This window comes from Anthonomus grandis, chromosome 1, assembly GCF_022605725.1.
Source record: "Anthonomus grandis grandis chromosome 1, icAntGran1.3, whole genome shotgun sequence".
Classification (NCBI taxonomy): Eukaryota; Metazoa; Arthropoda; class Insecta; order Coleoptera; family Curculionidae; genus Anthonomus; species Anthonomus grandis.
In genome coordinates, this window is record NC_065546.1 from 50,920,017 (window position 1) to 50,934,444 (window position 14,428).

Genomic DNA, 14,428 nt, shown 5'->3' on the forward strand with positions numbered 1-14,428 from the left:
AAAGCTAAATCAATCTGCATAATAATAAAAATAAAAAACTTCAATTTTCTTGCTCAAAATTTTGACTGAAGGTTTTAAGTTCGCAAGGTTCTCACCAAATTTTTACGAGTCTGCTTCATTTTATACTTGAGTGAATAAGACTTAGATTACATTCTGCACAGGATTTCAATTCGAACTACGATGCAGCGGAAACTTAAGAATCCCGTATAACTGAAAAGAAATCGCTGGAACTTAAATGGAATTATAAAGTTAAATATCCCCAAACTGTTTCTATTTAGTTTAAGTACCCGTTCGGAAAGCACGATTTCTCTCGAAACTTAATTTGGTTTACGTTCTAGAAACAAGAAAATTTAATTAACACTTGGCTTATCTGGGACAAGGCTCTCTCCTGTACGTCGAGTCGGTTTTTATATTTAGTTATTGGATAAAACACGTTCTGACTTTAGATTAGACATCGTTTTGTACCACCAGGAACAAATTGAAGGAGGCTTGTTTTTCAGATAATTATAGCAAACAATTACTTAAATTTTAGGGAGTGTTATTTAATTTATTTTGCTATAAAAAATAATTTATTTAATAAGAATTTTAATTTATAGGAAACTGATTAGGTGAATTTAGTAATCCTTTTAATTGAAAAAAAATAGTCAAATTTAATGTTAATAATCTTAAATATGGCATTATCATCAATAAAATTAATTTACCTTTAAGAATTTGTCTGATGCATGGAGACTAATGGGATAGTCAATAGAACATAAGACTATTTAAAGTTATTGTAAGTTTGAATACTCACTACACATTAATATATGTAGCATATAGACAACTTTTTTTATTCAGCAAAGGCGCTTAATGAAAGCATAAAGATTGTGCTATCTGAAATCAAACTGCAGGAAGAATGTCACGAAAGCCATGAACATGCTATCTTATATAATCCAAAATATGGTGCGAGTATACCATCCGGCTCATTATAAGAATTTATGAGGAGAGTCTTTTTTATCGGGCGGCTATTTTCTATTTGGCTGCCAACGATTACTTTCTTATCATTTTTGTTTGTCGTAAATTTTTCTGATTATATAGAGTGTTCCTGAATATGATTTAAATTAGGAAACAGATAGAAGAATGGCTTGGGATCAAAGTCTTTGATCAATCAATACGCTTTATTAAAAAAATTAAATGCAATAGACAGAAGTAATGCTTATTCAGTATAACTATTCGTTGAAAAATAAATGAAAAGCTATTACTCCAAAATTTTTGTATAAAATAAGAAATTATGGGACATATTTATATTTAAATTTTATATTCCAGGGAAGTAACTAACTATTAATACAAGAAAAATACTAAAGTATATCCTGAAAGACCTGTTTCTAAGAATGACTGTCGAGTAATTAATTATGTTTAATGTACTGAAAATTATATCCCTGAATTTTCTATGCGCCAGCCTAATTATCTCCTTAAATAAAGGTCTACAAGAGTTCTTAACATTGTCCGATCACAGATTCTGATATCTGTTTCTTGTACAATAAATACCCTATTAAACAATGTTTTTTTTAGAAATATATTATCTATATTTGACTTATTCAGTCCTGTCCAGTTTATTGGAACCCTTTCTAAGTACAAATCAATCGCTAGATAGTTTAAACATAGTTTGAGTATTGAGTATTTAAGGGTTAGGCGACAGAGCTTCTTACGGAAAAAAAAATTACCTTTATATAGCCCTAAATATGATCTCGAACCGCAATAAGTAACCGCAACTAATTTAGGTTAGCAAAATAAAATATAAACCGTAATCTGTAAACTCAGCTTTAGTATATTGACAAGGGGAAATGTCACAGTTGTCAAAGTAATCTAACCTCTAATTATCAATGTTCAAACCCAGGGTTGCTAGGTGTGGCGCATTTGCGCCAAAGTGGCGCTTTTAAATTTCAAATGGCGTGTAAAATTTTGGTACATGCGCCGAGCGCCTTAAGTGGCGCTTTTGTATTTTGTATCGTGCACCTTGATTGTAAACTAGTCAAAAGAAGCATTGGTTTTGGTTGGTTCTTAATACTATTAATTTCATAAACAAATCCAACTACCAAAAGGGATCGTCTGCCATTCGCCTTTGAATGAGCGTGAGCGTAAACTGGACTTTAGCACTACAGATGCTTATGACAACTTTGCTCGTCAACCGTCAAACCGTGACAGTTGTCATGTTGACAGTTGACATGGCGGCAACATTATTGTTTGTGGTTTATGTTTTGAATTGAAATTGATTGATATTGATTGATTTGGCTTTATATATAGGATGTTTTTTTTGTTAAATATTTTAGAATATTTAATTTAGAAATATGTAATATTTTTGTTTGTTTGTCATTATTTTTATGAAAAAAGTTATTTTGTAGAATTCCCATTTATTTTATTCCTATATTTTTTTAAAATAAAGTATATGAGTATTTAAACACATTTGTTTCTGATTACAAAAAAAAAACAAATTAAAATTAGGTAATTACTATTATATTTAATAAAATAATAAATATGTATATCTATACCGGGTGCTGCATCTCATTACGCACCATAGGAATAACAATGCAAAAATAAAGTAATAGAAATTCCTGTCTCCCTAATTGCTTTAGCTAAAAAGTTTATAGGACCTTTTTTGTAGCAAATTAATTTTGTTATAAGAAGGTATTTTTATAAAACAAAATATTTGAATCGTGGAGGCAAAATTGTCGAAAATGTTCTTTCCCTTTTCTCTTTCCATCACATGATAAAACTTTATTATTCTGGAACTAGTACACGGGAAATAAGTGCTTTATTCATAAAATAGTTATGAAATTGTGTAATTATTAGTTTAATCTTTGTACAGTAGTTTATTGCAAATAAATATTGTTGTTATTACATAATATGACAGATTTTTGAAGTTTCAAAAAAGGTAATGTTTGTTTCTTAATTAGCAAACAGGTGATGGGAAGGGAAAAGGGAAAGAATATTTTCGACGATTTTGCCTCCACGATTCAAATATCTTGTTTTATAAAAAATCATTCTTATAGCAAAATTAATTTGCTACAAAAAAGGTCCTATAGACTTTTTAGCTAAAACAATTAGGGAAGCAGGAATTTTTATTTCTTTATTTTTGGATTGTAATTCCTATGGTGCGTAATGAGATGCAGCACCCGGTATAGGAAACTGTGAATAAAAGGAAATCCACATTTGTCCAATATTTGAAACCCCCGCTAATTTTTTAATAGTTTTTGCGTCCTGTCAAAAGGTGGCGCTTTGGTGGCGCATTTTAGTGTCAAAACTGGCGCGTGACAGTTAGTAATACCTGGCAACACTGTTCAAACCACCCGTATGAAAGTTGTATATGACGGAGCGGAATAGTCTGCCACACAAGATCGTCGACGAATTCTTATTGTCTAATTTTTGACGTACGTCAAATATGACGTTAATGATATTTTAACTGTTTTATTTGACGACCACACTTTTTTTTTCATTATTCCCTTTGCTTTATTTATGTTGAAAAAAAATACTATGGTATTAATATCGTTGTGTACATTGTTATAATATATTATTATTATATTATATATGTATTATGTCAGGTATTAAGCTAAGTTTTTTATTAGAATTTTTATTTTGTTTTACTTTATTTGTTATTACGTTATTGGTTTTATTTGCTTATGTTAAAAAAAAACATGCATGTAGGTATATTGATTTGTACATATGTATTTGGGTTATATTTACTCATTCTTAATTAATTTATTAACCATGAAAAGATATATTTAATTTAACAAATAGGTATAATTTTTGTTTTTTCTTATAAAAATTTATATTTTATTATTCATAATATGTGGATATATATAAATTTGTTCTGATTGTATAGATTGATTTTTTTATTTAGGTGTGTTTATTACATAATGTTTTTAACACTTATGGAAACAAAAACAAAGAAGGTAATTTTTTGTAAAAGTTCAGAAAAAATTGAAATTATAAAAATTAATAAATGAAAAATAAGCAGGTATAAACCTGCAACAATTCCACATTCATACATAAAAGATCTCAATAATACCTTGCTTACAGTTTACAGTATTTAATGTAGAATAAATTCTAACTATAAGTCCAGATTCAAATGTCCTAAACAAGCAATTTCTTGAGAACTAAATTGAAATCAAAGAATATCTTAGTTGATGTGTTAAGTCTTGAAGAAAATGATGAGTAGAGAGAGATATGAATATTTATTTTCCTTTCAAATTCAAAATTAACAACTTTACATAAAATGTAGGTATTTTTTTAAACTGATAAGTATATTGTTAATTTCAAAATAAAATAAAATTCTATTTAATTATATCTCTCATCACTCTTCAATTAACGCATCAACCTCTGTAGTTCTGCGAATAACTTCAAATATAGATCAGGTTTAAATTCCCACCATACGCCACCCAAGATGGCCGCCCCCGTCCTTGTCAACAACGTCAATGGAATTTCTGTCTGACCGTTATGCAACACGCATTTCTTTATATTTTGTGTTCTGTGGTTCAAACTCCAATGTGTCAAAGGTCAAATAAAGAAAGGAACAATAACGACAAGAAATAAGTTCCCTAGAATTAAATCAAGTTCTTAAAGTAAAAATAAGTGCTTAAATAAATATGGTACAATTCATAATATGTCTCGCATATATGTATAATATACTCATTCGCAAGCAAAAATATCCAGTAAATATATATAACAAGCTGCCTTAGAAACTAATTAAAACCGGTAAATATATGTGGAGCAAATGAAATAAATAAGTATTAAATTGTGAAAATCATGTGAGTGGCCTTTGTTTTATGCTTCTATAATAGTTATATTATTTGTGATAGGGTCAATAACAAGGGCCATGCGGCCTACCTGGTATTCCTAAGGAAGGACAGTGTGTCAGTGGTGGTTGAACAATATAGTCAGCCAGTACTTAAGCCTTTATTAACTTTTTTATTATTAACTTATCGGAAACCAGATTTAAGGTTTGATAAATTACAAAAATATTACCGGAGAAGATGGAGCTTCTTGTATTCAAATAACTTTTCTTTTTGTAACTATAGGACCAGATTCTGTTTTCTTTCTTAATTTATTTAGATTTCTTAGATAGCAATTCATATTTTCAAGCATATAATTTAATCCAAACAAGAGACCAATTGAAGTAAAAGATATAACCGAATCCAATTACTAATATTTTACACATTTACAAAGCAATCAAAAGCAAAGAGGGTAAGAAAAATCCATGTATAAATTATAAAGAAAGCCCATTTTCAGATCAGATACCCTGAAGTAGGTAATGTAAAATAAAACCTCTTTCGGGACCTTTTATACAAAATGGTAAAATGTGCAAAGCAAATGCAGCACCTAAAAACAGATAACCATTTTATTCGAGAAAACTGTTGATTACCGAGGAAAATTTTACACTTTAGTCTAATCTTTTACAAGCGGTGAGTTTCTAGGGATGAAAAAAGTAAATAAATTCAGCTATTATTGTTTAATTGCTTTATGATTCATGAAAATGTAAGTATTTTGCAGTCATATATACTGGATGAGAAAATGTGCATATTTCTTATTATAGAAAGCTAAAGTAATACAAAGAAAAGCCAATATATTATAAGGACTGGATGTTACTAGGATGCTAGACTGTAGTAAATGATTTATGTAAATCGGTTTTGTCGCAAGCTGTATGCCATTATTGGTAATAATAATTAAATTGTAATAATTAAAGTTCTTGCATTTTATACTAAAAACTATTTTACAAAAATAAAGAAGACTTTTGTTGTAACGAGAACCTGTCTTGGTATAATGCATTATAAGTAGAGTAAACTTATATATCATATTGTAACACTTTAATGACAACATTACAATACAAAACTTTAACCTGACTCGCATTGACTATGGCTTAATTATTTTTAAGGTAAACAACAAAAATAATTAAACTGTCAAGAAACCACGTCATTTATAAAGACCCATGGAATATTTTGAAAATGCGTAGAAGCTTCTAAATTGTTTTTCTCGATAAATACTAATAATTTGAAGAAAACACTGTCAGTCAATGCAAGACACTTTAGAAAGTCTAGAAATGTTGAACTATAAGACTTAACAATAAAATACTACTTTGAACAAAATTAGGTACGGAAAAAACTACTTTTCTAAAATATAAGTATAAAAAAATATATATTTGATAGTAACACACATAAAAAAACTTTTACCGTAGATTTCCTAACGATTACTAGTGAAGACTATAGTATAATCGGTTTACTTTTTACTAACATTGAATTCTACGGCAGCTAGTGCTTCAGTCTATTTGTTTTTATTATAATTTGTGTTTTTTTTTCTTCATCAATGGTAATTATCATGTTGTTAAAATAGAACTATCTAAATTGGCTGAATTGAATGTTATAACAAGTGATTCAATACAAGGTAGATTTTTCAATAGGGATATTTTAACAGATTACGTATGCGCTATGTTAAGCTAACGCGATATTGATGTTATTAAGGGTCTTAAGTCAGAGCCGAACTTTATAAAAAAATATTTGTTCGCTAAACTTCTGTCCAGTTTTACACTAAGAACCGGTACATTTATACTGTTTAAAACACAGATTTGATGATTCGAGAATTAAAAAAAATATTCAAGACATTGGTGTATTTGACCTGGGATTTCAACAGGATAAGGAACTTGCCACAGGGCTAGACGAATTATAAAGTTATTAAAGAAACATTATGATTACAACCTAGTAACTATAGGAGGCAGCCATTAGCTGGCCTAAAATTATATGATTTGCAGTCATTAGACTAATTTTTATAGGTCATGTAACAGACTTATTATTTAAAGACGACTTTTGAATATTAAATTGATTTTTGTAAATTTTTGTATTTTGGGTGCAGAATGCTCTAATAAAACATTATCCCGCTTACTTTCCAAACACACTTAGTAATTATTAAATTTTGTGAATTTTGGATCATTTTTTGGCGATTTAAGTTTTTTTCACCTCATATAAAACCCCCACCAGGCGCTGTCTAAATGTAATGACTCTTATAGACCCTATGCGAATCAAGAAACGAATGGGTATAACATATATTAATTTAATAATAATATAGGAATCGCATTTACTTCCGATATGCATCTCAAATACAATATTTAAAATCAGATATTCATTTGTATCACATTTAAGAATTATGAATAAGTTCCATGAAGCTCTTATAGATAGATAAGAAATAAAGAAATTACTGATGCCATTGCTATACTGCCCAACTATGGAAAAAGGCAGTATCTGCTAATCAGCAAATTTATGGGAAAAGGGCAAAAACTTTAAGATCATTTGCCAAGCTTTTTTTAAAGCAAACTTTAAATAAAAATGTGTTTTTATATTAAAGACAATATCAGAAATGTTTTTTCAATAAGCCAAAACGTTTTTTAGTTTTACAGTAATTAATTAAGCCAATTACTGCTTTTCTCCATTGTATTAAATATCCTTCTGAGGCAACCATAAAGCAGTAAGTGTCACATACTGCTTTTCTGCATTGATTTTTTATTATACTGCTTTTAAGTGTTGGTAATAATGAAAAATAACACAGGTAAACTTTAAACATTTTTATTTATTGAGTCACTCTTTTTTTGTTACATTTCTTTTTAATATTTTGTGTTTTTTGTGGAGTGGTAAACCCAGCTAAATTAAGCCAGAATTCTTTTCGATTTTCGGTCATTAGGCTCAACAAATTTTTTACAATAGTTGCTTTTTTTCCTCACTAATTCCACATGGAATAATAAACTGAAGAGGGTCAGAAATTGTTTTTATTTTATATACGTCACTCCGAAGTAAATTAAGTGTTTTAAAGTTTTCAGTTTCTAGATCACATTGGACAAGTCAAAAGATCCTCGTGTTGCTTTTACATGGACAATATCCGATAGCAATATCTTTTCTTTGTTAGTTGTAATGTTTCTCTTATTAACTGATGACAAGTCTTTAAACTCATAAAAATCAGTTATCATCATTTCTTTTGTTTCAATTTTTCCTCCGTTTGCTTTTTGAATAGCGGTGACAAAATCATTAAAGTCACAAGTTTTTTTTTTGACGCTTAAGTGATAGTTCAATTTGATGGTGTAGGGAGTCAGCTGACATAAACGTATGACCGGCCTCAAAATAAAAAAAATCAATAGTCTGAGCTGCTATCGCTATCAAGAGCAGTTATCGAGCCAAAATATAAAATTTTCAGCGTCTCTATGTCGAAGGATGAACTGAAAGAAACAACTTATCAACTCCTCTTTCCCTCTTCCCCGTATGGCTTCATGCCAAGTAACTGCAAATGGTAATACTTTTTTGGCATTGGATTTTTTTGAACCAATGGGTGCAAAAGTTTCGTTGTACCTACTAACCTTTGAGTAAACAAAACTTTTTGAAAACTTTCCATCCTTGGAAGCCTGATGATTTTTTCTAAATCTGCTTAAACGCAAACTGTTTTACAATCATAGTCAGTGTTTGCATGTGCTTTATATAGATTTCTGGCGATTTTGGCCTTATTTATGTGATCTGACCATTTCTTGCAAACTGAGCACTCTGGGTTTAATTTTTCACTTTGGTGCTCATGAAGATTGATAACTTCGCAACTTTCACATTCTTCGTGGCCCTCGTTTTGTAAATCTAATGTTTTCTGCAAAAAATATTTTTCTATATGCTTCATATCCACATTTGTGTTCTGGGTGTTTTTCTATAAAATCTTGATGCATAGAAACAATGGTTACATTGCTGGGCAGGTATTTTACATAAGGAACATTTTATTGAAAATTTTTTTTATTTATTTTACTTCTTCAAATCCACATAAATAAATAATTATCTCTTTTACACTTATCTTTTTTTGTCCATTTTCACTGTGAGTTTACAACTACTTACTAACTAAAAAAACTAATCAACGCTTGTTGTCACTGTGTGCAAGTATGACTGATTGAATACGAGGTATTATTTTTGCAAGGGCCGCAGACACTAAATAGTAAGGTTACAAACTGAACAAAACCACCTGATGCATTGCAAGAAAACAGCATCTATTTGTTTACCTAAAAAAACTGCCTACTTGTGTTGTATTATACACTTACTGCTTTTTTCTGTTGTGACAAAAGTCACTTAATCCAACACAAGAAAGCAGCAACTATTTTTTACAAAAAGATATTGCCTATTTGCTTTGTATTATATATTTACTGCTTTCTTCTGTTGTAAATGCTTTACTTATTTAAAAGGCAGTAAGTATTTTTCATATTTTTGTTATAAAGTCAATGATTTTACTGCTTTTTTGCATTGGTTTAGGATGTAAAATTTGTATATCTTTCCAGCAAAGCAAAAAAACGATTTTTACATTTTTTGGCAGTTACTGCCTTTCTCCATAGTTGGGCAGTATAGCACAACAACATTTTTTATAATAAGCAGAAAATATGTTACATATATACGTTTTGTGAACTAAATAGGATTAGTTAGTAATTATCGTGTCCTTATAGGGTAAGAGTGTGTTACGTGCCTTTAGTCATTTAATCCGATTATACTTCGTTTGATTAAGGGTAGTAAGGTATTATAATTCAGAAATAAGCCTGCGAGACTTTAAGAAAAGGAATTGCTGATTGCTGCTTTGCCACTAGAAAGTGTAATTTCTATGGTTAAGAAAACAAGAAGGATTTTTTTTTTGAAAACTAATAAGGTTAATAATTCTTCTTCCATATCATGTTATTTGCTAGATACAAAGAACAAACGACATTGATTTCCATGAACCTCGCTAGAGCGCTCTATTTCGTAAAAACATATTTTTAATTATGTATTTTTTAAATTTTTTATTCAGTTTCGTATATTTTATTTAATGTAAATTAGTAATTCCCTAGCGACAAAGTAAGAAATTTAAAAGATATTCTCAGCAATATTTATTGACCCTTTGTTATTTGGGTGAGATTTGCTGTCTGGTTTTTTTACCAAATAGAGGGAAATAGAATAGTTTAATTGTACAACTAGAGAGTACTATACTTATAATAAACTGTATTTGTTTACCATTTATATTTACCGAAAGACCACAACTTATATAGAGCTAAACCAATTAACTCAATAAATGAAATAAACTTGTACATGGAAGCAAAAGTGAGTGTAACCTTATTTAGACTCACTTTTGCTTCCTAGCAGGTAAGTTCACTCACCTCTTACTATCTAATAATGATAGTCATACTCTAATCATAATGCGTTAGGTACATACTTTAAGCTATTGCATCAACATACGACGACCAAACTCGTAAAATTTATACTCATAAAGGTAGGTCTTTACCTGGATTCAGAATACAAAGGCATTTACAGATTTTTACTGTAGGATAATATAGATACTATAGGATTAAATGGGGGAACTCCTAAACAATTTCTCACTTTGACCATGACTAAGGCTCGCGACTTGACTCACACTACATTTTGACTACAGTGACCCAAAATGACTGTCACAGCAACTGAGATTGACTGTAACAATTAAACTTTGATCTTGTGACTTTTGAGTAGCTTGTTTTACTTAGTGAATGCAAAAGTGCTCGTCAATAGCATATTTCATTAAAAAAGGAAGTGAAAAAAGACCTGAAATTGAAAGAACTCGTCCATTATCTCAAAGAGACCTACGTAACTAAAGAAAAAAAAAACTCCAAGTCTCAATCTTAAAACATCTTTTTATATGTCACGAAGGTTATATGTTTCGCTAATAAAATATTATCAGACCTTATAGCTAGATGACCTGCTAAATACTGAACAGTACTAACCTGTCAGTACTAAAGACTGAGCTAAAGACCTAAAATGCTGACAGTTCCATGGGAATTTATGGGTTATATTTATGGTATTAGTGTTTAAGTTGCCGCTAGAAAATTATTGTTTTTTTGATCTGCGGGGACCTTTTAGAGATCAATGATGTACTTAAAATTGTAAGCTGCTGACATATGGTACCTCGCCACCTGTGGTCAAATCTCATCAGGTTAGATCATCTTCGACCATTTTAAAGTTCCTAACCACAAGCCATTTTTCCATAAAATAATTATGGAATGCAGTATGGAATCAGTATTAGATAAGTTATACCAATAGAAAACAAAAAAATGTAAAATTTTGCCACAGCAGGTCAGAGATTAACTTATAAAAAATTACAGCAATATAGTTTCTTTTTTAAAATTCAAAATAGCCATATGTTTTTTCTATAATATTATAACTGATGTCGAGTATGTATAGGGGTTAGAACTCTAATCATCAGAATATTCAAAAATAAAATGCAAACAAAAATTGAATCTACGCTCCATGATTTCACGAAAAGCGCACACCGATCTGGACCCTTTTTATCGTAACTTCAAAGCCGCAAAGATACAAAGGCCCGTTCATTAAAAAAACTTGCAGCTAGCATTAGTTTCACTCAAAGGTAAGTCTAATGCACAAAAGATTATTTCAATTATATAGACGCTGCTTTTGTTCCTCATACTTTACCTCGTTAGTTGAAGAATAATCACCATGAAATACTCGGCACGTTTTGAAATTTGATTCCGAGCTTCTGCTGCCAGTTTCTTTGTAATTTACTTACGATTAATGTGAATTCTTTTGATGTTTTCACAGCAAGGGGGCACCTGCTCCTTATTTATGTTTTCGTTAGCGCATAGACGGCACGCTAATTTAGAATGATACGTAAGACTTAAAGCATATATTTAAACTTCGTGACTAGAGTTTAAACATTAAACTTAGTAGAGGTTTAAAGAGATTGTGCTAATACCTTAATATTAACACGCCACTACGAAAGGACTGACATAAGGCTAGTAAATAAAATTTCCATCAAATTTTCTCCTAAATATCTTATATTAAATATAAAAACGGTAATTTTCTTTAAACAACTAAAAACCTAAAACTTATTACTAAGTGAACACACTCATTCCAGCAAGCACTCGAATAAAAATAAATTTTAAATTTAATTAAACACCAAGACAAAAGTAATTAACTAAATTAAACCCTTTGGCCTTAATACAAATAACGTAACAAAATTATTATTGTTTAAAATAAAACACACAAGTGAAAATTACAAAGGTACCTTGTTTCTATGTGAAGACACAGAAAAACAAAATCCAATACACTGCTGCTTCCACACTATACGCTTCCACAAAATGTTCAATAGTCTTGTCCTCGGTTCAGTAACAGCCTCCTCACTAGTTATTAAAACTGTTCATGGAAAATGTTATAAATGTTGACTTTTCTGTTCACAACTTTATATTCTTACGAAGCGCCCACAAAATAATATGCTTTAACTTAAAGGCAATTTAATAGCTAGTTTACAACGCTTTTAACTGCAACGCTCAATTTTGCAACATAAATTTGCTTTTTATTTAAATTATTAAATACAGGAAACAGGACAGGAAAGGTTTTATACCATTTCCGTCAAAAGACACAAACTGTTTACTAACTCTTTAAGAAGATCAACTTATGTGAAACAAAATTAACATCGACTTCGATGTTTTGGGTTTTTGATTTTACGTCGCTGGCTGGACGGAGCAGAGATCTTGCCTGGTTTGCATTTATCGTCATACTGGGTGTGGTGCGGGGTAAATTTCGTGTCGCCGCGGCTTGATCGGGGCAAGACAGACCCAGACACCAATTCCAGGTATCGGAGAGTTTTTGTAAACTGTAGTTATTATTTGAGACAAATTTAATTTGTCTGTGTTGAGAAATTGATTTCGCAACAGCATACATACCAAAGTATGATTCAGAATTTATTTGAAATAAATATTATCGTTTGAAAGACGCGTATTGTTTATATGTATGCTACTATAAAATACAATTCCTTATATTATTGTTTTTTTTTCTATAAAAAAAATAATAGAAAATATCTGTTGCAAAATACTTAATATCACACAAGATACTATTTATAGTAAGTATCATCGAGAGAGGATTCCAATGCTTTAAACTCCCTATGACAATTTAAAAATTGCTCCTTAAATATCATAAAATTTTTTTATGAGTTGTTTTGATGAAAGCTGTTTTATTTACGATAATCCTTTGATTATAAGTAACACTTACCTGTGGTTCCGACTGTAGGGTCTTATGAATGTCATCATTGGCCTTAACTGATCTTTTGCGAATACGTTGATGCTCAAAGAGGTAGAATCCTTTTAAACTGCCGATCTAAAAATAAAGGAAAACGATGTAGCAATGTGCGGTTATGTACCAATTGAATAATTTTTTTTTAATTAAAACAGTCAAAAGATTATAGTTTTCACTTAATTATGCTACTTTCTTAAATGTTCGGAAATAAAATTATGAAAAAATTTAATTTCAAATATATTCATAAATTTCATAGAATAATTCTAAATTTAGAGATTTTATAGCAGCAACCGTAAATTGATCTTTTTTCTCCTTAAATGCACAATTAAAAATTATAGCTGGTTTCCATTTTGCTTTTTAAGTTGTATATTTAAAGATTTTGCAGAATATTTTTATATTTGTTTATGATAAGCCCTCGTATCTGTAGCATTTACTTAATTCAATGCATTTATCTAGAGGAAAATTAAAAGTAATTTAGGAGCACTGATAGGTCTCGTTTAATAACTTTTAAGTAATCTCAGTTTATAAAACTTTTTTAATTTTATCTTCGCGATCAACTTTTCCTGATTTTCCATTTTTCTATTTACTCGTAAGTTATTTTTGGCAACTTTGCACCCTTTGTACTTATGACTGTAGAGTTGAGTACGTCTGGTTGTAGACCTTAGAACATTGAAATGCTAGAATTAGCACTGCAGTGGAACTATGGGCAGTTTTCTTGCAATGATGCCAAATGCTAATCTAGAAATGCAAAAAAAATACACTTTATAATATCATAAAAAATTTGTATTTTTTTTTAATAAAATATTATAAGATACTCTATAAAGCAATCATTAAATCAACATTAAAAGTTAAATGAATCTAATATACGTGATTAGAGAAAAAGGCAACAACATCGCAACGCCGCTCTATCGCATTGTTGATTCCGCCGACACAAGTAATTTTTACCAGTGATGTAGTCAAAAAATATTTACATAATAAATATTTATTATTAATAAAATATCCTTTAAATTATAAACAATATTACCATTTATAAACTCTTCATGCGGTTTTTTAATATACTTCATTAGAGTAAAGATATTTATCTAATAAAAAGCATTTTTATGGAAATTAAATATTTTATAATTATTATAAATTTCTTAATAAGTTTTTATTATTCTACGTTTGTGACGACGGTTATTCCTTGATATGATGTACCGTTTCTTAAAAAATTACCTGTTTCAAACTTATTTTATAAAATTACAAGAGATGATAAATAGTATGTAAATAAATCAGATGGTACTTCTGATGCCGCAAAGTTTTATTCATAAACCGTATTGCTTATAAAATTCCTAAGGGTTTTATCCTTTTTATAATTATTCCTTTTATCACCT

At 29.7% G+C, this 14,428-nt stretch overlaps 1 protein-coding gene across 4 annotated transcripts in view; it reads right to left on the reverse strand.

Moving 5' to 3' along the window:
- Positions 1 to 14,428, reverse strand: part of LOC126739140 (furin-like protease 2) — a 969,288-nt gene that overhangs the window by 391,466 nt on the left and 563,394 nt on the right. For all 4 annotated transcript variants that reach the window (XM_050444697.1, XM_050444683.1, XM_050444705.1 and 1 more), the window contains one exon: positions 13,035 to 13,139. In XM_050444697.1, coding sequence (XP_050300654.1) covers positions 13,035 to 13,139 — 105 coding nt within the window. The remainder of the gene's footprint in view (positions 1 to 13,034; positions 13,140 to 14,428) is intronic.